Source organism: Syngnathus floridae, chromosome 15 (assembly GCF_059516105.1).
Source record: "Syngnathus floridae isolate MCC-2025c chromosome 15, RoL_Sflo_1.0, whole genome shotgun sequence".
NCBI classification, from domain to species: Eukaryota; Metazoa; Chordata; class Actinopteri; order Syngnathiformes; family Syngnathidae; genus Syngnathus; species Syngnathus floridae.
In genome coordinates, this window is record NC_142427.1 from 9,047,811 (window position 1) to 9,067,766 (window position 19,956).

The 19,956-nt window shown below is 51.1% G+C and overlaps 5 protein-coding genes across 9 annotated transcripts; 3 read left to right on the top strand and 2 right to left on the bottom strand.

The window, feature by feature from the left end:
* The first annotated feature begins 22 nt into the window (after positions 1–22).
* On the top strand, positions 23–2,572 carry LOC148386415 (coagulation factor IX-like). The gene is made up of 8 exons (XM_088398212.1): positions 23–180; positions 524–690; positions 786–810; positions 911–1,024; positions 1,106–1,237; positions 1,305–1,624; positions 1,688–1,838; positions 1,908–2,572. Exons 1-8 carry the CDS (start codon positions 60–62, stop codon positions 2,468–2,470), a joined length of 1,593 nt encoding a protein of 530 aa, XP_088254338.1. The 5' UTR covers positions 23–59; the 3' UTR covers positions 2,471–2,572.
* On the bottom strand, positions 2,570–9,093 carry LOC148386416 (proto-oncogene DBL-like). The gene is made up of 26 exons (XM_088398202.1): positions 8,857–9,093; positions 8,367–8,498; positions 8,182–8,298; positions 7,863–8,012; positions 7,672–7,799; positions 7,493–7,607; positions 7,310–7,429; positions 7,048–7,239; positions 6,770–6,961; positions 6,423–6,606; positions 6,245–6,333; positions 6,080–6,180; positions 5,932–5,998; positions 5,730–5,845; positions 5,594–5,663; positions 5,422–5,514; positions 5,261–5,353; positions 5,066–5,191; positions 4,790–4,999; positions 4,541–4,633; positions 4,243–4,312; positions 3,799–3,817; positions 3,571–3,668; positions 3,321–3,451; positions 3,138–3,250; positions 2,570–3,069 (listed from the first exon to the last, which is right to left on the bottom strand). The coding sequence occupies exons 1-26, from the start codon at positions 8,905–8,907 to the stop codon at positions 2,988–2,990; spliced, it is 2,952 nt and encodes a 983-aa protein (XP_088254328.1). The 5' UTR covers positions 8,908–9,093; the 3' UTR covers positions 2,570–2,987.
* Positions 9,094–10,450: 1,357 nt separating this feature from the next.
* arr3a (arrestin 3a, retinal (X-arrestin)) lies at positions 10,451–14,379 on the top strand. The gene is made up of 16 exons (XM_088398214.1): positions 10,451–10,641; positions 11,476–11,506; positions 11,787–11,878; positions 11,939–11,983; positions 12,110–12,300; positions 12,371–12,430; positions 12,619–12,695; positions 12,764–12,899; positions 12,978–13,062; positions 13,121–13,193; positions 13,272–13,409; positions 13,502–13,585; positions 13,668–13,691; positions 13,777–13,826; positions 13,970–13,989; positions 14,209–14,379. Exons 2-15 carry the CDS (start codon positions 11,499–11,501, stop codon positions 13,972–13,974), a joined length of 1,068 nt encoding a protein of 355 aa, XP_088254340.1. The 5' UTR covers positions 10,451–10,641; positions 11,476–11,498; the 3' UTR covers positions 13,975–13,989; positions 14,209–14,379.
* A 729-nt stretch (positions 14,380–15,108) lies between these two features.
* ubtd2 (ubiquitin domain containing 2) lies at positions 15,109–17,211 on the top strand. Of its 4 annotated transcripts, none has more exons than XM_088398215.1 (3): positions 15,109–15,277; positions 16,054–16,290; positions 16,412–17,211. In XM_088398215.1, exons 1-3 carry the CDS (start codon positions 15,208–15,210, stop codon positions 16,879–16,881), a joined length of 777 nt encoding a protein of 258 aa, XP_088254341.1. In that variant the 5' UTR covers positions 15,109–15,207; the 3' UTR covers positions 16,882–17,211. The 4 variants fall into 4 exon arrangements, with proteins under 4 accessions (XP_088254341.1, XP_088254344.1, XP_088254342.1 ...); XM_088398218.1 differs by lacking the exon at positions 15,109–15,277 and adding an exon at positions 15,281–15,393 and having other exon boundaries at positions 16,053–16,290; XM_088398216.1 differs by lacking the exon at positions 15,109–15,277 and adding an exon at positions 15,284–15,399.
* A 136-nt stretch (positions 17,212–17,347) lies between these two features.
* Positions 17,348–19,920, bottom strand: ublcp1 (ubiquitin-like domain containing CTD phosphatase 1). Of its 2 annotated transcripts, none has more exons than XM_088398220.1 (11): positions 19,737–19,920; positions 19,384–19,561; positions 19,206–19,297; positions 18,970–19,055; positions 18,682–18,797; positions 18,518–18,616; positions 18,412–18,449; positions 18,196–18,294; positions 18,011–18,127; positions 17,815–17,942; positions 17,348–17,724 (listed from the first exon to the last, which is right to left on the bottom strand). In XM_088398220.1, the coding sequence occupies exons 2-11, from the start codon at positions 19,535–19,537 to the stop codon at positions 17,697–17,699; spliced, it is 957 nt and encodes a 318-aa protein (XP_088254346.1). In that variant the 5' UTR covers positions 19,538–19,561; positions 19,737–19,920; the 3' UTR covers positions 17,348–17,696. The 2 variants fall into 2 exon arrangements, with proteins under 2 accessions (XP_088254346.1, XP_088254345.1); XM_088398219.1 differs by having other exon boundaries at positions 19,712–19,920.
* Positions 19,921–19,956: the final 36 nt, after the last annotated feature.

Below are 19,956 nucleotides of genomic sequence, written 5' to 3' on the forward strand. Positions count from 1 at the left end.
AAGTTGAGACCAAAGCAAACACCAAAGATTGATTGCCCAAAACTTGGGCATGCGCGCGCATGTGTTTGCACTTGTACTTTGAGCAAAACAGATTGAAGATGGCCTCCGTGCGTTTGGTGCTGTTGCTGCTAACGTTTGGAGTCCTGGCCGCCACCAATGACGATATGGATGGAAACGCGCGTGAGTGACAAGACGGGGGTCGGTTCTGAGCCACTCTCTCGAAGCTTTGTCACCTTTGGCTTCCTCAACGAATGCTAATTGATGATAATATAAATAGAAACAACAAATTCTGATTGCTGCCCACCCACGCGTTTGCTCGTCTGAGTTAAACAACTTCAGCTCACAATGATCTGATCTCACTTTTGTTTACTTTTCAAAACCAATCAAATTTCATATTGATGAAACACATACTATCACCGACAAACATACATTAAATGCACTACCACAGGCGGAGCTAGAAGGGGGTCAGCAGGGGGCACTGTTTGCTTCTTTAGCATTGTATTGGTATGTTTTGGGCAAGCAGGCGAGGTGCGGATAGAGCGGCGGGCGGCGTCTGAGGTGCTGAAACGCCAACGCCGCTTCAACACCATTTTCGAGGAGATGAAGGCTGGCAATCTGGAGCGGGAATGCATGGAGGAGACGTGTGACTACGAGGAGGCCCGCGAGATCTTTGAGGACGATACCAAAACGGTGCGCACGCACACACGTAACGTGTCAGCTCAATTCTTCTACAAAACAACTCAGGAAGTTGGCTCAAATTCGGATGACAACTTTTCTCCTTTCAGATGGAATTCATGGCCAAGTACAGCGGTAAGGCACGCCTCTCCCGTCTCGCTATTTCTGCTCACCTGTGTGTCGCTTTGTGTGTCTCATTGTTTGAGATTTTTTTAAAGTGTGTGTTTGCGGATAGATGGCGACCAGTGCAAGCCACCCCCTTGCCAAAATGGCGGTATCTGTCAAGATGGCATCAAATCATATGTGTGCTGGTGCAACACGAGCTTTACTGGAAAGAACTGCGAGATTGGTGAGTGTGGTGGACAAACACACCCACACACACACACACACTGTTATGCCACTTGGACTGAACTTTGTGTTTCCCCGGCAGAGATCTCCAAGCAGTGTTCGATCAACAATGGCGGCTGCTCTCACTTCTGCTCCATGAACTCAATCGGCGTGCGCTGCGACTGTGCATCGGGATACAAACTAGCCAATGACCTCGTGACTTGCGAGCCCACAGGTGAAACGCGCACGCAACGCGTGCAGATATACTTGAACGGAGGAAGTCAGGAAGCATGTGGGTGCAGGCGAGTTCAGCTGCGGCAGGACGGCGTCGGCCCCGATACCCCGTTCGGTCAATTGGACAGACGGAGCCGAGTCAGACGATGACATCATCCCGGACGATTGGCTGGACTATGACTATGAGGACAAGCCGGAGCGTGGCGACAACGCCTCCACGGGCTCTCAGCTCAGGAGGCGCTCGGTCAGGGAAGCCGAAGAGCCGTCGTCATCGCCGCTGCCGTGGCAGTCCTTCTTCCCCACGCTTCCCAGCATCACGGCCGAGGAGAACACCGACCAGAGGATCGTGGGTGGCCAGGAGGCCAAAGCGGGAGACTTTCCCTGGCAGGTATGACATGGCCCGCATTGCCCCCACCCCCACAATGCCTTACCACCAGCAGCGCTCCCGCAGGCGGCGCTGATCTCGCACTCGGAGAGGCTGATGAACGCCAAGGCGAAACCCTTCTGCGGCGGCTCGCTGCTCAGCAAGCTTTGGGTGATCACGGCGGCACACTGCGTGATAGAGGCCCGCGTGAGGGAAATGACCTTCTTCGTGCGATTAGGTGACTCATCGATCGGCACCCGAATGCTTCTGTGAGCACCAGAATGACGGCGCTGTGCCTCCGCGGCAGGCGAACACGACACGGACAAGCCCGAGGGTACGGAGAGGGACCACGAAGTGGCTGAGGAGCATGTGCACAGATTATACAAGGTCAACAAGTCACGCTTTAACCACGACTTGGCGCTGCTCAAGTTGGCCGTGGCGGTGGAGTTTTCGGCGCAGCGTCGGCCCGTATGCCTGGGGCCCAAAGACTTCACGGAGACCCTCCTGAAGGAGGCGCCCACCTCTGTGGTGAGCGGCTGGGGCCAAGTGACATACAGGGGGGCCAAGTCATCGGTTCTTCGCCAGGTGGATGTTCCCTTGGTGGATCGCAGCACCTGCATGGCTAGCAGCTCGTCCACCATCACCCACGGCATGTTCTGCGCCGGCTTCCGCAACCGTAGGAAGGACGCCTGCAAGGGGGACAGCGGGGGGCCGCACGTCACTCTCCACCAGAAGAAGGTCTGGTTCCTCACCGGCATAGTCAGCTGGGGCGAGGAATGCGCCGCACCCGGCAAGTATGGCATTTACACACATGTCTCGCGCTACTACGCCTGGATCAGGAAAACCATGGGCATCCACGCCAACTCATGAACATGCACTTCTTTGTCTCCATCTTCTGCTTCCTAGAGTAGCCACCTCCTTCTCGCTTTCCCTTTCTCTCACGTTTCAAGCAATAAAAAGCCACGAACGTGATTTGTGTGCTTTTAATTGTGAATGTCCAACTCAGCACTTTTGAAACAAACGTGACTCAACCCAAGTCCTGCACAGAATTGAAAATCACAACATGAGCTTTGAAAAAGACCACAAAGCGCTAAAGGGCGCAGCGTTGAATCCGAAAGCCACTGATGATGTCATCGCTCGTGGACATCAAGCTTCTCTACAGGCACCCCTTGCTGGTCGTCACATGTAAGGCACTTCTGACATTCTTCTATGATTGACTAAGTGGGTGGAGAGGCGCTGCGCTGCCATGCTACGCTAACGTTCTACGCTAAGGTTTGGCCAAGCGATTCGGCACGTGACGTTGGTGATGACGATGATGAAGGAAGCGCTGATGTTGTGCTTTTCTTCTACGTCGCCGTGAGGAAGACGTTGCCTCTCCGATTAGCTCTCAACACGTCTCTCCCAGAATCCTATGCAGGTCTGAGGGCAGGACAAGCCCCTCTTCGTGGCGACTCTCGTTCCTCACCAACCTGATGCCAGCACATACACATTTATGCCACGTACGCACACAGTGGACTGCACGTAAGAAGCTACTGACCACATTCCATTATCATCACGGCGTAGAAGCTTGATGACATCGCCACACGTGAAGATGATGTCATCATGGCTCGACACGGTGCTGGCTACCAGGACTCGATAGCGACCCGCAACCTGCGGCGCCGCAAACGGGAACAGCTAGTCAGCCGGTTAGCAAAGAATGTCGGCTGTCACGAGGTCTCACCAGCGTCGGGGGTCGGTCCTCTTCCCCTGCGTTGACCTCTTCTTCCGAATCGGACATGTCTGAGCCGTCCGTGGCGCCCCAGTCCTCCAAGCCGTCGCAGATGGCTGCCGAATGTGCAGATGCTGACCAGGCTGCAGGGGGGGGGGGACGAAACATGACAAAGCTAGCTTTGATTCATGCCAGACAAAAAAAGCATTCAATCTAAAGGAAGTTAGCATTCAGCTAGGGATGCGGCCGCAAGTGTACTCACCGCGTCGGGATGAGAATCCCAGAGGGTCCGAATGGGCGTGGCTGGTGTTCACAGACTCCTCCCATCTATTGGGGTGGGCGGGGCTGGAGGCAGAAGAGCTGCAAGTGACAAAAAAACACTTAGCAAGCATACTACAGATTAAAAAAACAAAAATAAATAAATTATAGAAAATAAATATGAACATAAATACGGAAATAAAAAAAACGTGTGCATGTGTGTGGGGCTCACCTGTCCGAGATGAGGCTGTCTGAAAGAAAGACCACACGCTTGTGAACCAAAGATCGCTGTCATTCCTCAAACATTAATTCCTGCATAACACATCTATTTTATTTTATTTTATTTTATTTTATTTTATTTTATTTTATTTTATTTTATTTTATTTTATTTTATTTTATTTTATTTTATTTTATTTTATTTGCACGCGGCCTCTGTGCGTGGGTCGGGCTTTCCTGCTGTGCACGTATTGGCCTCTTGGGGGCGGTGCGGTGCACACGAACCGACCACACAGCTGGAGGAGGGCCATACAAATGTTTGTCTCGAAGGCAACACGGAAGGAAAGACTGAAGAGTCACGCGCTACTTCAATAAAGGTAAGGGAGGACAAGTGCAAGTCGTAATCTCATTTACCCATCCATGAATGGAGAAAAGTCTCTCCATTCATCCCTCAAATTACCTTTGTGCAGTTGACTGATGAGCTTTTGGATCTCTGTGAGCCAGGCGACCTTCACCTCCACGCTGGGAGCCTGTGCAGGCATGTCAACATGTTAATTGCAAAATGGAAGTGTTGGGGGTGTTGTGTTTGTTGTCCCCAAATTACAGAAGGGGCGATTGTGCAAAGTTGTGATTGTTGTATTTTCCACAATTTGAGTGGCTCGTGTTTGGATTATTATCGGATTGCTTGATAGCTGCAGGCAGTTTTCTATCGCTCAAGGAATGGATGAAGGACTCCTGGTTGACGCTGAACTCTTTACCTGCAGGATGTAGACTTCTTGGCTTCCTCTGTGGCAGACTTCAAACTTCTTGAGGTCTCCTTTTACCGTTTCTGTCACGCTCACTGAATTCATCTGAGCGCAGATGCACGAGACAAAAAATATGGAAGGAATGAAATGAGATGATCTGTTCCTCCATTTACAGTAGAGATGGGCAAACATCATTTTTGTCTTGTTGAATGCATCAAAATAATGTGTGTGTGTGTGTGTGTGTGTGTGTGCTGTACGTACACCGAGGCAGGACTTGAAGCTGTAGACGGGCGAGCCTTGGCGGTCATCGCGGCGCTTGCAGCACACCAGCGCTCGCTCGTAGAGGAAGACGTGGCGCTGGGCACCTTTGAAGCGGGCCAGCTCCCGCATGCGCGCCGCCGCCCTCTTGTGGCTGCTCCACACACTGAAGCTCCCCTGGAGAACCACGCGGCCCAGCAGGCCCAACTCGCCCTGCCACGCCCACCATCGGTCAGCATGCACATTGACAGCTCTCGATGAGGCGTGACAGACGGCCACCTGGTATCCGATGATGGCGGTCTGGTGCATGGAGTCGTTGACGGACTTGAGTAGGTCGAGCATGCAGTCCAGCGCCTCCTGCAGTTGTGAGCGGTACTGCGGCTCTGTGCAGTGTTTGAGAAGCTCCTGCGTGGAGGCACACGGGCGAGTGAGGCATATGTGCCGCCATGCTGCATCAGTGCTTGCAATGGGAACCTTGAGGATCAGCTGGTACTTGGTGAGACGCTGGATGGGTTTCAGGAGGTACGAGTCCAGAGGCAGCTTGTGCTCCAGCTTCTTCTGGCACTCCTGCGCCCAGAAAACAGTACATCATTGCTCCTCTGGGAACGCACACAGATACACATCAAGGCACACACCTGGAAGAAGGCGGAGTCACAGCACTCTTTCCATAACGACTCGGAGCGTGGCTTGTTCTGGCAGTACTGCTCGTACATCTGGAACTTCGCTTTCTGCGGACCCGTGCATGCACACGTATGTAAGGCTGATTTGACTTGTGGCACAGAAGGACGTCGTGGTCATCGCTCTCACCCGCCGCAGGAAACACTGGCCGACCTGCTCCGGAGTGCTCAGGCAGCGCTGGAGGTCCTGCAGGAAGGTTCTGGAAGCACAAGACATGTGTTGACCAAGGCCAAGCAGGCAGAGGTGGTTTGGGCCTTGAAGGTACCTGCTGTGAAACTGGTAGATTTCTGGCATGTTTCCAAAAAGGACGTCCTGGTGACCGCGGAGAGGCGGTGGCAGAAGATGACACACGGACGGGTCCTCCATCTCGGCTCGGTAGCCCTGAAGGGCCCCACCACACGCAAGAACAAGAAAGGCCATCAGCACGGACGGGAACCAAAAGAGGATGTAAAACCCTGTGAGCTCACCAGAAGAACGGCCAGGAGCTGCTCCACGTAAATCTTCTCGGTGGAGATGAGCTCCTTCATGATGTGGCTGCGGAGTTCAAAACTCAGGTCAGGACGCCGCCACCTTTGTGGTTTGTCGCCACCACCTTTCAGTCAGTCACCTACGCACCTTGTCACTTGCTCCACCCCTTCTTCTGCCTCAGAGTCGCTGGTGGGGGCGGAGCCGTACAGAGAGCTGCGGTTGCCTTGGTAGTCGTGCATCACTTCGATCTATTCACACACAAAAATCCAGATGATTTGTTTCCATCAACCACCAAACATCTCTAATACACACCTTTCGTTGGTCGCCGCTCCGCCTGGAGGCCCTCTTTCCAGGAAGAAGATCAAAGGAGAACCTGGCGTTGAGAAGGTTGAAGTCCACACCTAGAGACAGAACCAAATTTACAGCAGAACCAGACCCAGAGTGAACATTTTATTTTGATTCAGATGGAAACCAGATGAAGGGGCTTTACTGTGTTTGGGCGAGAAGAGCGGTGCCTTGGCTCCTTGCTGCACCGTCGCTTCCACTTCAGGCCGTGGCGCCACCGGCTGGATGGGTCTGACCCTCACGTCGGTCATCTTGCGAAGATACCGCTCCCGGTTTTGGATCATGGTCCGCACGGATGACAGCTTGTCGGCCACCATGGAGATCTGACACTGGGCAATAATGTCATGTGATCAGACGCAGGACAGGCGGCGGGCTCGTTTGCAATCGGTGACTCGTGATAGGCTAATCTGACAATGGAAGCCACCAAACCACCTGCCCTCGGCCACCCAGCTACCCTGCCACTGACCTAGGAAGGCCGCCAGGGGGCGCTACCTGCAGCTGAGGCGTGAGAATAGCCTCAAACTCCAGACTGAGGACATCTCGTTTATGGTCCGCCACGTCTGGCGCCCTCTCTTGGTGGCAGCTGAGGCACCGCAGGGCTTCCTGAGCCCCCTCACGGCTCTGGAAGCGCTCCGCCGTCTGACTGGCCAGCAGGTACGCGCCCTCGTCACACCAGCGCAGAGCCTGCATGGAAACACACAAGAACGCACAAAAACAGGCATGCGCACACATTTGGTGTGTGTTGCACAAAACAATACACACACACTTACATGGTCCAGCCGTACGAGCAAGTCTCTCGCTCGTGTCAGCGTTGCGCGTTTGCCGCGGAGGCCCCCGCTGATGACATCACAGTGATGACGCAACTCATTGCAGCGCTGCATGATGAGGGCCAACGCGTAATGATGGCAAGCGGCCAGCTGGTGGCCCTGTAACGTCAGCACCTGAGCGCGGGACATCACCTCCTGACCACACACACACGTAAACTCGGTGTGAGTATGCACACACGTGCGTTCGTGCACGGACTCTTGAGACCTGTGCACGTTGCTCCAGAGCGTGCAGATCTTTGATGAGTTGCTCAGTGTGCAGCAACGTGTGGCCCACGGCGGGGATGGCCTTCTCCTCGGCTGACATCTTCTCCAGCTCCTCCTCCATCTGCACACCCACACGCAGATTGTAGTGGACACGTATGGGGGGAGGTTACACGGACACGCACACCTGCTGGAAGTTGCGCTCATAAAGCAGGAGCTGATGGTACTGTTGCATCTTCAGGTGGTGTTTCTCAAAGAAGCCATCAAAGGCCTCCTCCATGTCACGCAGCTGAGACAGCAGCCTGCACACAGATTTGTTCCAATGTCAGACTTTTCTCATGTTTGTTGTCAGGTGAGTGCGCTGACCTTTGAACCGTGTCCAAGTCTGACTGGATATCTTCGCGGTCTTCTGCCGAATCCTTCTTGGAGGCTTGCAGCGTCTCCAGATTGTCCAGCAGGAGGCGTCCTTCCTTCAGCACCGCGACAATGTCCTCCTACAAGGCAACAGGAGTAATAACGACAAGCGCACGAGCCCGCCAGAAGCGCCGCACGCACACCTTCATGTGTCGGTAGCGCTGCGTGTGCGAGCGGAGCAGGAAGTCGATGGCGTTGGCCTCGTCCGGAAGTTCGCTGTCCGACAACTCGGAGCCGAAGCCTTGCAGAAGGTGAGCCACCTCCTTTACTGTCACGGCGAACGTCTCGATGGCCTGCAACCCCCCATCCACACACACACACATCAATTAGCATAGTCCATGTCACGCTACGCTAACATGCTAAGAGACAGTGAGCCAACAGCCAATCCAATCCAAATCCCTCAAAAGTAGGTTTGTTCTCTGACATGCTAACGTGCTAACGTGCTGACATGGGTTGACTTACCGAGCGCAGAACGATCCAGTCGCTTTGACGGCGCTCGGCTCCGCCGCACGCCTCCGAGGTCAGGCGGTTGTCGTCGATGTAGCGAAGCAGGTCGCCCACCGAACGCAGCATCACCACCTGAGACATCACAAGACTTTGACGTCACGGCGTCGGCTCAGGCGTCGATTGTGCCGACTTCGGGTTACCGGCATCTTGAACAGGAAGTCATCCTGGCTGAAGCGGTAGTCCAGGTCGGTGCTGGAGGATGGGCTGGGGGTGGAGCTTAATGTAGAGGGGTGGAGGACCAACACCAAATGCAGGTTGCCAGGAAATGATGTCTGAGGAGGATGAGCATCGGTTGTCATGGCAACAGCTTTGAGGTCATTTAGATAGGGTGTCACTTTAAACTTGACTTCCCCTTAACTAGAAAAGATCATCAGTCTGGTTTAATGTCAGATGACAGAAGTCACAGACTTTGGAGAGACTGCAACACAAGCGCACAACTGGAGCCGCATCATGTGACTCAGTCCGCAGTGTTCCTCTACGCACGCGCGTACTTTCTCAAGGTGACGCGCACCTGAGTGTGTGTGTGTGTTGCAGCATCAGCATCCTCCACAACCTCTTGCATCCGCCAGCGCCTTCACACAAAAACACAAACAGACACACTCGCACACAAACACGCAGACTGGAGCTTACCGCGGCGCGGCGCAGACGCGGGAAGCCCCACTGCGGCTTGGACTCAGCCATGAGTGCCACTCGGTTGTGGGATGTTTTCCGGAAGTCAGCAACTCTGCAGTGGGACTCGACGAGGACGAGCAAATGTGTGCGCGCGTGAATCTTCCCCGCAGTATCCGAACGGAGCGGAACGGGAGGGGAGGGAAGTGCTCAGGCCTCTGCGGCAGGGACACACCTGACCTGACCACGTCCGCCTGATGTCACACATGACGTCATTCTGACGTCACTTTACACGTCAAGAAAATCCTACAAGCTGTCAGTCTGAGACAAATCCACTAGATGGCGCTGCAGGGCTAATTTTGTCAAGTGGTTCCATCCAATTAATTAATCTGGATTTAGTTACGTATTAAAGTCGATGTATGTGCTATTTATAAATTTAGTGCAACCATGGAAAAACAGAATGGAGTAAATTCACCACCATTTATTTTCAAGGTGGAAACACATGTGGACGTTTCCTCCGACCACTAGAGAGCACAATATGTGTCTTACTATTAGAAAGCGTGTGCTACCATCGAGAGAAACAAAATATTGATTATGACGTGGCGGGATCTGGCTTCATGATTGGCTGAGAAGGGAAGATAAATGCCTGAAGTATCCTAGGAAAAAAGATTTTGCAGCCAGCCCGGTGTGATAGTTTTTTATTGGGGGAAAAAGTGTGTTTGTTGTTTTAAGTTTCTTTGAATTCTGCCTGAGGACTACAGTTGACCATCAAAAGTAATCCTGGAGGACCACATGTTCTACAGCGGCCTTTCACAAAAGAGGAGACGAATTTGCTATGGAAAGGCACCCAGTGGTCTTTACGCCTTCAACACTACTTGTTGCTATTTCCGTCGCGACCGCTCCCAAGAGATTACAAATAAATCTTGGGTTATGTCTTGGCGTTTAATCCCTGGCACGTTCCAGAGACCAACTGGAAAAAAAAGGCTTAGCTCCACGCGGAGAGTCCTCAATGTGCACGCGCAAACCAGATTTAGATTTAGGAGCTCCGAGAATGTCCACGCTGATCCGAGCTACAAATAACATGGACTTGATTTGGCCTCTCATCACGTAAACATTTCCAAGAAGGCATCACCATAAATCGAGGGCACAGCATCCCGACCCCGTCACAACAACAACAAACGTTTTCCAGGATTTTCTTAATTCCGATTCTTTTATTTTGAGACTGGAGAAGGTTCATCCTGGCAATTCCCTAGAGTCCCTAGACAAATAACCAAATATGCAAACTGGATAAAAAGACATCAAAGATGATGACAAATGTTTTAAAAACAAAACTGTTGGCAATTCTGCAATGTTTTGGGTTCAGCTCAGTCGGCCCATTTTAAAGTTTAACAAAAATTTGGGGCAAAAGCTTTTGTTTGTCACATGAACAATTAAGTTGGAAGAAATTTTGGGTTGTTTGGAACCTGCAGGGTCAACAAGATGGCAACTGGAGGCAGGTGGCATACATGCGTCCTGGACTATTGTCACATGAACAATTAAGTTGTAAGAAATTTTGGGTTGTTTGGAACCTGCAGGGTCAACAAGATGACAACTGGAGGCAGGAGGCAGGTGGCATACATGCGTCCTGGACTATTTTCAACCCTTTTGTGCTCCAAAAGCGCTTGATTGGATTTTGTCATCGCTAAGCTGCAAGGCTGCCTCCACCCCCCTACCTGCACCTTCTTTAAAAGGGCCCCCGCCTCTGTTGCAGCTCATACACACCTGCTGGCGCTCGCCCTTACCACAAGTGTCCATCGCCAAGCGCAGGTAAGGCCCACCCGGCTTGTGTGACGTTCAATGTGGGTCGTATTGATGCTCACTTGTGTCCTGAGTCTTGTGTCTTGATGAATGCTTTTTGAGGAGCCATGTCTTCATTGTTTTTGTGGAAACCGATCGAGAATATGGGAAAAAAAATAGTTCCAATGCAATTGGAATGGCCTTGAATGATTTTACCATTCCAGTAGTTTGACAGGGTTCACGAGCGTGCAGTGTTTCTAATAATTTGACTGTCTAAAATCCAGTGCACAAATTAATTTTTCAACCGGACCTCATTAGATGATGCAAAGTCAAGATTGAGCTCTTGATAAATATATTGCTTGAATATGTATGAGACGTGGTGTGTTGCGCAATCAAGTCCGAAGCGTTTAGAAGTTACAACACATTCTATAATCCCATTCTAGAAACTATCAACTATATTGATAGAGAACTATCAAAATCTTTCGACTCGATTATCAGGTTAATCGTGGCTGGATTGTGACACATTAATTGGAATATAGTGGAAAATGTTATTTCACTGGTTCAATTGAAAGAGATGGCTAAGCAAGATGAAAATACTACTTGTTTGGGCAATCCCCCCTCTGCCCTGTGGAGGTCATTCAAATCAAGCAAGTGAGAAGATTTTGTAGCCTTCTGAGGATTTAGTTTGCCGTTAATACCCAATAGATCCAGTTAGTGCTCCAGGAATAGTTACGGCATCCTCATCTTCAATCACGCCGCCGGCTTAATCCCGCGGGCTGGGATTAACCTTTGCCGACACTGCCCGAGATGGACGCGATCTTCACTAACAATCACATTAAGATGCTCTTTCCTTGTCTTCCTCAGAACCCTTTGAGAAGTTTCCAGACATGGCAAAGTAAGTTGCACACACGCAAAAGAGCACAAAATAAAAAAAAGATTCTTCTTCTCTATGATTATAGTGACGCTTGCTAGCACCACCAATATCTCAGTCACAAACACGCAAAAGGTCAAACACTCACCTAAGGTGACCGCTCAATCCGCAGGCACACGATCGGCCTCGACATTAGTCTCTCGCTCATCCGACCGAGCGCTTCCTCGTTCCCTCTCTCGTCCAATGTACCAGGAAGCGTTTTCTAACCCCTCTCACGTCCAATCACACTTTTGGCCTTGTGCAGAGTTTTCAAGAAGACGAGCGGCAACGGCGGCCTCACGCTCTACCTGGGAAAGCGAGACTACGTGGACCACATCGAGAATGTGGAAAGACTCGGTGAGTACCTGTGCATGTGTGTGTGCCGTCAAGTGACTTATACAAAAATGTCTCATGCAGATGGCGTTGTCAAGTTGGACCCAACAAACTTTGGAAGCAGAAAAGGTGAAGCTGCAGCATTTTAGAAAATTGATGAATGGGTAGCATTCTAATATTAACACTGTAATACAGCTAGCTAACGTTCCAGCTCGCTAACATGCTAACACAGTACTGCCCGTGGCCGCCCGTCAGTGTTTGTGCAGCTGGCGTGCGCCTTCCGCTACGGCAGCGATGACCTGGACGTGATGGGCTTGTGCTTCCGCAAGGACATCTGGATCCACATCGAGCAGCTCTCCCCAGACGACCACAAGCCGGCGCTCTCCGAAATGCACGAAACGCTCCTCAAGAAGGCCGGCAATGACGCCCGCCCCTTCAGCTTTGAAGTACTGCCGCCCCATCATAAGCGTTGATGCTACTAATGCTACCGGCTAACGTTTTCACGTTCGTGTGCAGATTCCCACCAACCTTCCGTGTTCCGTGTCGCTGCAACCGGGCCCTGATGACAAGGGGAAGGTATGCCACAGGAAAAAGGAATGATAGAAAATTATTCAAAAAAAACAGGGAAAATGTAGAGAAGAGAAAAAGAGATAATTAACCGCAGCATAAATGCTAACTAGCTTTAGCACTATGTTAGCAGGGCCATTCTTTCGATGGCGGGAGAATGTATGTTTACAGTTTGGACGCGTGTATGTGTGTTTCAGGCTTGCGGCGTGGACTTTGAGGTCAAGGCCTTCCTGGCCAACGATAAGTGCAACCCAGACGAGAAGATCGAGAAGAAGTGAGTTGGGTGCGCGTCCGTTTGTCTCGCGGGATCGTTGTGATGCCGAGCGTGCGTGTCGCTCGCAGGGACACGGCGCGCCTCATCGTCCGCAAAATCCAGTTCGCGCCATCTCAGGTGGGCGCCGGGCCCAAGGCGGAGATCTGCAAGAGCTTCATGATGTCGGACAAGCCCGTGCACCTTGAGATTTCCCTGGACAAGGACGTACGTATGCGCTCCTGCCGCAACCACAATAGCAATGGCTGTTTAGGCACCGAAATGATTTTTGTGGATGTGCTGCAGCTCTACTTCCATGGCGAGAACATCCCCATCAAGTTTAAGATCAACAATGAGAGCAACAAAACCGTCAAGAAAATTCAGATCTCAGGTGGGTGTCCCAGCTTGCTGCCTGGCTCCAGGTTACTCAAGGTCACTCTTCCTCACAGTGGACCAGACCACTGACATCGTCCTCTACTCCGCCGACAAGTACACCAAGTGCGTCTTCTCCAAGGAGTTCGGGTAGGTGGCGCTATCACGCACCAAGCCACACTGCATGTTGGGTGGCGCCGCCTGACGCGTGGTCCGTTTGTTTGGCAGCGAGACAGTGGAGGCGGGCGGCACCTTGGAGAACACGCTGACCATCGTGCCGCTGCTGACAGACAACAAGGAGAAGCGAGGCTTGGCGCTGGATGGCCGCCTCAAGGATGAGGACACCAACCTGGCCTCCACCACCATGTAAGAAGACATTTCCATGGGCAGTTTTGTATGGAAGCTGGCTGGAGTTGAGTGTTTCTCACTTTCCCAATGTTTGGACTGAATATTTTCAGGTTGCGACAGGGTATTGACAAGGAGGTGCTGGGAATTCTGGTGTCCTACAAGCTCAAAGTCAACCTGATGGTGGCTGGGGGAGGGTGAGTGTCAGTCTGCTCGATTGGGGCGCCACAAGGATTGTGTGAAGTGATTTGTGAAGTTTTTCTGTGTTGTGTTCCGCAGCCTGCTGGGAGGACTCACTTCCAGGTGAACATCACTTCCTACCACGTGACTGCTCAACTTCCTTCGGAAGCCTTATCTGGAGTTGACTTTTTTTTCCTTTCCTTGACAGCGACGTGACCGCCGAGGTGCCGCTGATGCTCATGCACCCCAAACCTGAAGGTGATGTCTTAAACCAACCCTAAACCAAGCTGTATTTCTTCAGTGTTGTCCCATGAAAAAAAATATTTATATTTGCAAACATTTGAGGTCGTAAGTGGGAAATGTATCACTCATTGCTGCTTTTCCTCTTTTCTGGTTGTCAGAGTAAAGGCTGTGCACATATGTAAGTATATTTGTGTGTACTCCTCATCCTAAAAAAAAATGACCCAGTGTCGCCACGGCAACACACGCTTCTGATTAGTGCAGCTCAGCAGTTTCACGTCCCATAGATGATGTCATGTGACTTCACATTTTTAATATTTTAATATTTTTACTTGCTATGAGTGATGTTTTTATAGTGACGTGGTATGATTAATGTATGATGAAATATTGTCATTATTAGCGACAACGTCAAGCTGGAGCTGGACTGACGGTACAGATATCCAGACGGGAAGTGATGAAGATGGCAACGAAAAACTGAGGAAAACAACCACTTCAATGCACACGTAGAACTGCCCACGCACACACACGTGTTGTTTCTGCCTGGTCTTATCCAATAAACATTTTAACATGTCATGCGTGTGACCTTTTGTGTTTCATCTCTCCAAAGCACCATATTGGCAGCCTCTGAAATGTGCTATTGTGTATTTTTCGGATGATTGTGGGAGTTTTCTTTGGGAAATATGAATGAGTTTGGTTATATGTATGTATATTTTTATTGTTGGTTTTTATTTAGTGGTGGTGGGGCGTCGAGGGTTGAATGAACGCACAACGGAGCGGATGCTGTATACTGCCACCTAGCGGATGCAAGTGTTCCGCTAATTTATTAGGGAGGAAATCGCGTTTGGGTTCATGGTAATGTTTCTAAAAATGATTTCTACTCATTTGCTATTATATGACATGCGCGTGTGTGTGCGTGCGTGGCTAGGGAAGAAAGTGATGAAGGGGAGAAGGAAAGCAGGATGCAAGGATGCACGGTGGCACGAGGAGGCGAGTGAGAACAGATGGGGATGCAGAAGCTGCCAAAGGAAGGGAAGGAAAAGCAATGGTCAGCGGGAGCACAAAAAGAGCAAGATGGGGTAGTAGGGAAAGTTGTGTGCTACTGCAAGACAAGAAAAAAAGAAAAGGAGAAGGGACACAGAAGAAGATGCAAGAGCTGAGGAGGAAAGCGAGGGAACAAGCAAGGTGGTCGTAAAGTGAGGAAGGAAGCATGGGTGGAAAACACAAGAAATTAAGAAGGACGCGAGGGAGAAGTAAAGGACGCAGGGATGCAAGCGAGTTAGGAAAGAAGTGTGCTAGGGTGGGGGGTGATGGGGGGAGGTCTAGGCGACGCGACGCAGCGCCGCGGCGGGGCGGAGGAGGCGGCGAGCTACCCGGGTCGGGCCGCCGAACCGAACCACCCATGGGTGGCTGTGTGGGGAGCCAGCACGACTCCTCGGGCAGCTTGAACGACAACTCCGACGGAACCGGAGGTAACGTCCTTCCTTCCTTTCCTCTCTCCTGGCGCCTCGCGGGGGCCACGGCCAGGTGTCGCTTTGGCACCGGGTCGGGTCCGGCTGGGCTCTGCCTACGATCTTGTCTACTCCCGGTTGAGGTAAACAGAGGAGTTCCGGACCCAACATGTCAACAAAGTAGCTGAAAATAACGGTTTTTAGATGCGTGTGCGCCTTTGTTCACGTAGCATGTGAGTCTGGCAAGGATGCTAAATTAGCATGCTAGCTCCTAGCAGGCTAACTGCTACGTCTTTTATTTTATTGTCGCTCGTTTTCAAGCGTCGGTGAGCTTCGAAAGGTTGCTAAATGGATGTTGAAGTTTTTTCATGGAAATGTCGTGAATGTTGCCACACTTGACATGATGAAAATGTCTCAAGTAGTGACAAGTTAGTCAGTTACTGTTTTTTAAGTCGATTCTTCCGAATGGCTTAAATTTATTTTCCGGACGATTTTTTTTCTTTCCCCCTTGCATTTGAAATGAGACATCTGGACTGTCATCACAATCCTCAAGTTGACATTTTTGTTTCTGTTTAGTTCCAGGACTCCAATGTTGTAGAAGTATATTCCTTACAGTCATTATCAGAACAAAAGTTACCATGTTGGGGTAGCTTAAGTCAAGTCAAGTCAACTTCTACGTTTGTTAGCTGAGTGCACAGAAATCCAAGTCGAAGGATGTCGACAAACGTGCAAACACGACCCGACGTCTGCACCGATGGGCTGTCTAATTAAGGAATGTCGATCTTTGTTGTGGTCAGTTGCTCTGGGGCGGAACCAGCTGCTCAAGCGCGAGCGTCCCAAATGGAAGAGCGACTACCCCATGACGGAAGGCCAGCTGCGCAGCAAGCGTGACGAATTCTGGGATACGGCGCCGGCCTTCGAAGGCCGCAAGGAGATCTGGGACGCGCTGAGGGCGGCCGCCGGCGCCTTTGAGAGCCGAGACCACCAGCTGGCCCAAGCCATCCTGGACGGCGCCAGCATCACGCTGCCGCACGGTCAGTCGAGTAACCTGCATGTAGGCCTTTTATCCTTGTTTTGGATTTATAATTCAGTGAAATGATGGAATTGACTGAAAGCTGCAAAACTGCATTTTTGGGTCAATGTTTGTCATCGCAGGCTTGTTGAGCGAATGCTACGATGAGCTGGGCAACCGCTACCAGCTGCCTGTCTACTGCCTGGCGCCACCCATCAACATGATCGAGGAACACTCCGACGAACCAGACGCCTCCGACCGAGACTCTGCCGGGGCCGATGCATCGGTAGAGGGTGACGACGACGACGGCGGTGGCGAGCGGCAGCTGCGTCTGCGCCTCTCCACAGGCCGCGACCTGCGCCTGCGTGTGCGCTCGAGCGACACGGTGGGCGCCATGAAGCGGCGCCTGCACGCTCAGGAAGGCGTGGACGCCGCCGCCCAGCGCTGGTTCTTCTCAGGCCGCCCGCTCACCGACAGGCTGCGATTGGAGCAGATCAACATCTCGCGGGATTACGTCGTGCAAGTCATTATCAGCCAGCCGCTGGCGGATGTGCCTCCACCACGCACCCCCAGTCGGGAAACGCAACACCAGCCTTCTCCCGTGGACGCTTAAAGGTGACAGGGCAACATTTTGGATGCTTTGCTGGCTGGTAAGGAATACAATACCTTGCTTGTCACTATGTCAGGCATGATCACAAGAAAGACTAACCACATTTGTGTTGTTGCCTTGACAAGATTGGGATAACGCTTGGGCTAGCACATGGGATAGCTCCTCATGCTAACGCCCGAGGACAAAAAAACAATGCTGGACTGGAATGGCTTTTCATTTCACAATCGTGTGAGAGTAGCACACATGAAAAGTATCAAGATGATGACTCAACATATTTTCATTGAGAGAAGCCAACTTTTTTAATTAAAGCCATTTTTTTCTTTCTATTCTTCAGCAACTTGTCCTGTCCTTTCTTGCTTGCTTTCTTTGAGCCAAAGCTCCTCTGTACGAGATTTCTCTGTTCCACACACAAACTAGCTGACCTTTTGACTTCTTTATCAATGAAGACACAAATGAAATCAATCACAAGTATGGGTACAAAAAATGTTTTTTTTTTTATGAATATCCTATTTACACACACGCACACACATTCCTCCAGTTGTTTCCATGACGTGACGCATGTGCTGTATCGGCAGCTTTTTTTTTTCCTGCTTCTGTTGCTACAAGGTGTTGCTTTGTTAATGTCGCTGTCGTTTTTGGCGCTGCATTGCGTGTGGAGCGTCGTTGCGTTGGATTCCTGCGTTTGTTGTGTTGTGTTTGTTTTGCCACTGTATTGTAGGGTTAGGGTTGCGCACAGTGCTAGTGCGTAATGGGTGGAGTTTGGCCGCAGGATGAGTCATCTTCCAGTGTGGTGTCGTGATGAGGTCTTCATGGTGGTCTCAGTGTTGCTGCCTCTTGGACAGGTACCTACACACACATGCAGAGACAAATGTGTGTGTAGAGTCAAACCTCTACATATGATTGCTTAAATGATTTTTCATCATGCGCTGGTGTTACCTCTCCCAGTGTTTGTGGTTAAGTGTGGTGAAGTCATCCAGTGCGGCGATCTCCTTCAGGTACTCGCTCAACTTCTGGAGCTCCCGGTCCTTCTCGCGATTCATGTGCGCCTTCATGAACGGTCGGATCTGCAAACCACGTATCAGCGGTCGCATTAGGTCTGACATCACTTGATGGCCATGGAAGCGAACGCTACCTTCAGTCCGTTTTGCGGGTTCATCAAGAAATTGCGTCCAATGTCGTCAAACATGATGGTGTTCTTGCGGCTGTAGAAACGCTCGTACTTTCCCCAGATCACGCCCAGCGGCTTCACCTGCGCCGACGTATCGGTAGCATCACAAACGTGGACACGGCTAATACTTTTTGGGATAATTGCCTCACCTCGACGACGCCTCTTTTGGGTGTGTGCACGGTGATCATGGCGGCGCTGTCCAGCATAAAGGTGATCTTGTAGTTAGGGTTGTCAGTCACACCCAGCTCCTAACACACACACACACCGCCCTTTGTCATGCCTTGCTGTGTTCTCTTGTTGCCATGTGTCTGCTCTGATTGGCTGAAAGAAGTCACATGGGTGTCTCAGCCATCAAGGTGACTGACCTTCATTTTGGCATCGATCCACTTCATACTGGTGGCGGCTGCAAGGAAACAAACAGATTGATGACGTCGACTCATCGGGGTGATGTCATGATGAGGTCATACGTACACCAGATGACGATGTCGTAATCTTCGTAGGCTGACGTCAGGAACTCATGAAGGTAAGGCCTCATCAGCTCCTGACCGGTCTCTGCAAATGACTTGTGATCTACACACATACGCACACACATACATGTAAACACGCACACACAAATCCATGCACATGGCACTCACCAAACAAAGTGTAGTCCACGTCCAGGACTAGAAGTCTTTTCCCTTCCCTGGGGGAATTCATCTCCTCCACCTTGTAATCTTTAACACGACGAGCAATCTTTGCCAGGTTCTCCTCTCTGCAAGCACGTGACAGTGGCTTATTTGGATTTCTGACCACGTGACATGTCTAAATTCTTCTAAATTTGATGTATGACAGCTTAAATGCTCAAAGGTGGCTGCAAAAACTTTGACGCACACTTTAAGTAATGAAGTTGTCAGAAGCTGAAAGGGATCATTCATGCGTCTGACCTGTTCTCCACTTCGATGACCTCCTCCTCGATGTCAAAGTCGTTGACCACATCGTCGTTCTCGGGGGGCGGGGCCAAGACCTCCTCCTGCACAAGTCAGAATAGCACAAGTAGGAGACGTAAGAGTTGAGAAGAACGATGGAGAAAGGGAAAACTGGGAAAAATTTAGAGATGGAGAAAACTGAGAACAAGAAAACGAAACAGAAGAGGAAAGGATAATGGAAAATACAGTCCTACCAGGCCCTCCTCGCTGGTGCCCATCATCATGATCTTGGTGTTGGGCTTCAACTTGAGGGAGCCCAACTTCACTTGGTCCTCCGCTGCTTTTCCTGATGTCACAAGGCCAAGGCAAGAACCGGACGTGAAGATGAGAACACAAATCCCACCCAATCGGAAACCTCGACAGTTCGTTCACCTTTGACCTTGAGCCCAAGCAGCTTCTGCCTCTCAGGTAACACGCCTGTCAAGGTCTTGATGGACTGCTTGAGGTCCATGACGGTGTCGTCCTCGCACAGGGACGTGATGGCGTACTCCTGGCCCCCCCATTTGATGATCACGGACACGGACATGGCTCAGACGCACGCACACACGCGCTGCAAGAGCACAAGGTGAAATGAGACGCGGCCGGCATTGTTGATGTTTTTAGCCAAGGCGGCTAACTGGTTGGCCAACCCGGCGAGCTAAGCGGGCGGCTAACCGCTAACATTAGCCGCGTGAACAAGCAGGCGAGCGCGCGCACTTACCGGTGTACTGAACGTCAGGATTTACCTGGCGGAGCGAGTTAGCACGTAATGCTAACATGAGACGCGGTCCAAACGGCCGGCAGGGAGTCCAATCGCTGGGTCTCTTTCATTCAGGTATCGACGATGCGAGCGTGAAAGGGAGCTCAAAAAGACAGCAAAGAGATTTTTCCTGGCGCGCCGCCTTCAGCCGGTAGTGACGTCATGGCAAAGCTTGATCGTCATGGCAACCGCGACGCTCTCATAAG

What these genes read in the sequence shown, in the direction of transcription:
- LOC148386415 (XM_088398212.1), top strand. Translation starts at nt 60, where the DNA reads ATGTGTTTGCACTTGTACTTTGAGCAAAACAGATTGAAGATGGCCTCC. An exon ending in CGATATGGATGGAAACGCGC is followed by an intron (nt 181 to 523) that starts GTGAGTGACAAG and finishes TTGGGCAAGCAG; the next exon opens with GCGAGGTGCGGATAGAGCGG. An exon ending in TGGAAAGAACTGCGAGATTG is followed by an intron (nt 1,025 to 1,105) that starts GTGAGTGTGGTG and finishes TTTCCCCGGCAG; the next exon opens with AGATCTCCAAGCAGTGTTCG.
- LOC148386416 (XM_088398202.1), bottom strand. Translation starts at nt 8,907, where the DNA reads ATGGCTGAGTCCAAGCCGCAGTGGGGCTTCCCGCGTCTGCGCCGCGCC. An exon ending in GACTTGGACACGGTTCAAAG is followed by an intron (nt 7,608 to 7,671) that starts GTCAGCGCACTC and finishes ATCTGTGTGCAG; the next exon opens with GCTGCTGTCTCAGCTGCGTG. An exon ending in ATGAGCGCAACTTCCAGCAG is followed by an intron (nt 7,430 to 7,492) that starts GTGTGCGTGTCC and finishes GTGGGTGTGCAG; the next exon opens with ATGGAGGAGGAGCTGGAGAA.
- arr3a (XM_088398214.1), top strand. An exon ending in CAAGAAAATTCAGATCTCAG is followed by an intron (nt 13,063 to 13,120) that starts GTGGGTGTCCCA and finishes TCTTCCTCACAG; the next exon opens with TGGACCAGACCACTGACATC. An exon ending in GTCTTCTCCAAGGAGTTCGG is followed by an intron (nt 13,194 to 13,271) that starts GTAGGTGGCGCT and finishes TTTGTTTGGCAG; the next exon opens with CGAGACAGTGGAGGCGGGCG.
- ubtd2 (XM_088398215.1), top strand. Translation starts at nt 15,208, where the DNA reads ATGGGTGGCTGTGTGGGGAGCCAGCACGACTCCTCGGGCAGCTTGAAC. An exon ending in CAACTCCGACGGAACCGGAG is followed by an intron (nt 15,278 to 16,053) that starts GTAACGTCCTTC and finishes TGTTGTGGTCAG; the next exon opens with TTGCTCTGGGGCGGAACCAG. An exon ending in CAGCATCACGCTGCCGCACG is followed by an intron (nt 16,291 to 16,411) that starts GTCAGTCGAGTA and finishes TTGTCATCGCAG; the next exon opens with GCTTGTTGAGCGAATGCTAC.
- ublcp1 (XM_088398220.1), bottom strand. Translation starts at nt 19,537, where the DNA reads ATGTCCGTGTCCGTGATCATCAAATGGGGGGGCCAGGAGTACGCCATC. An exon ending in CGTGGACTACACTTTGTTTG is followed by an intron (nt 18,617 to 18,681) that starts GTGAGTGCCATG and finishes GTATGTGTGTAG; the next exon opens with ATCACAAGTCATTTGCAGAG. An exon ending in ACCCGCAAAACGGACTGAAG is followed by an intron (nt 17,943 to 18,010) that starts GTAGCGTTCGCT and finishes CGTGGTTTGCAG; the next exon opens with ATCCGACCGTTCATGAAGGC.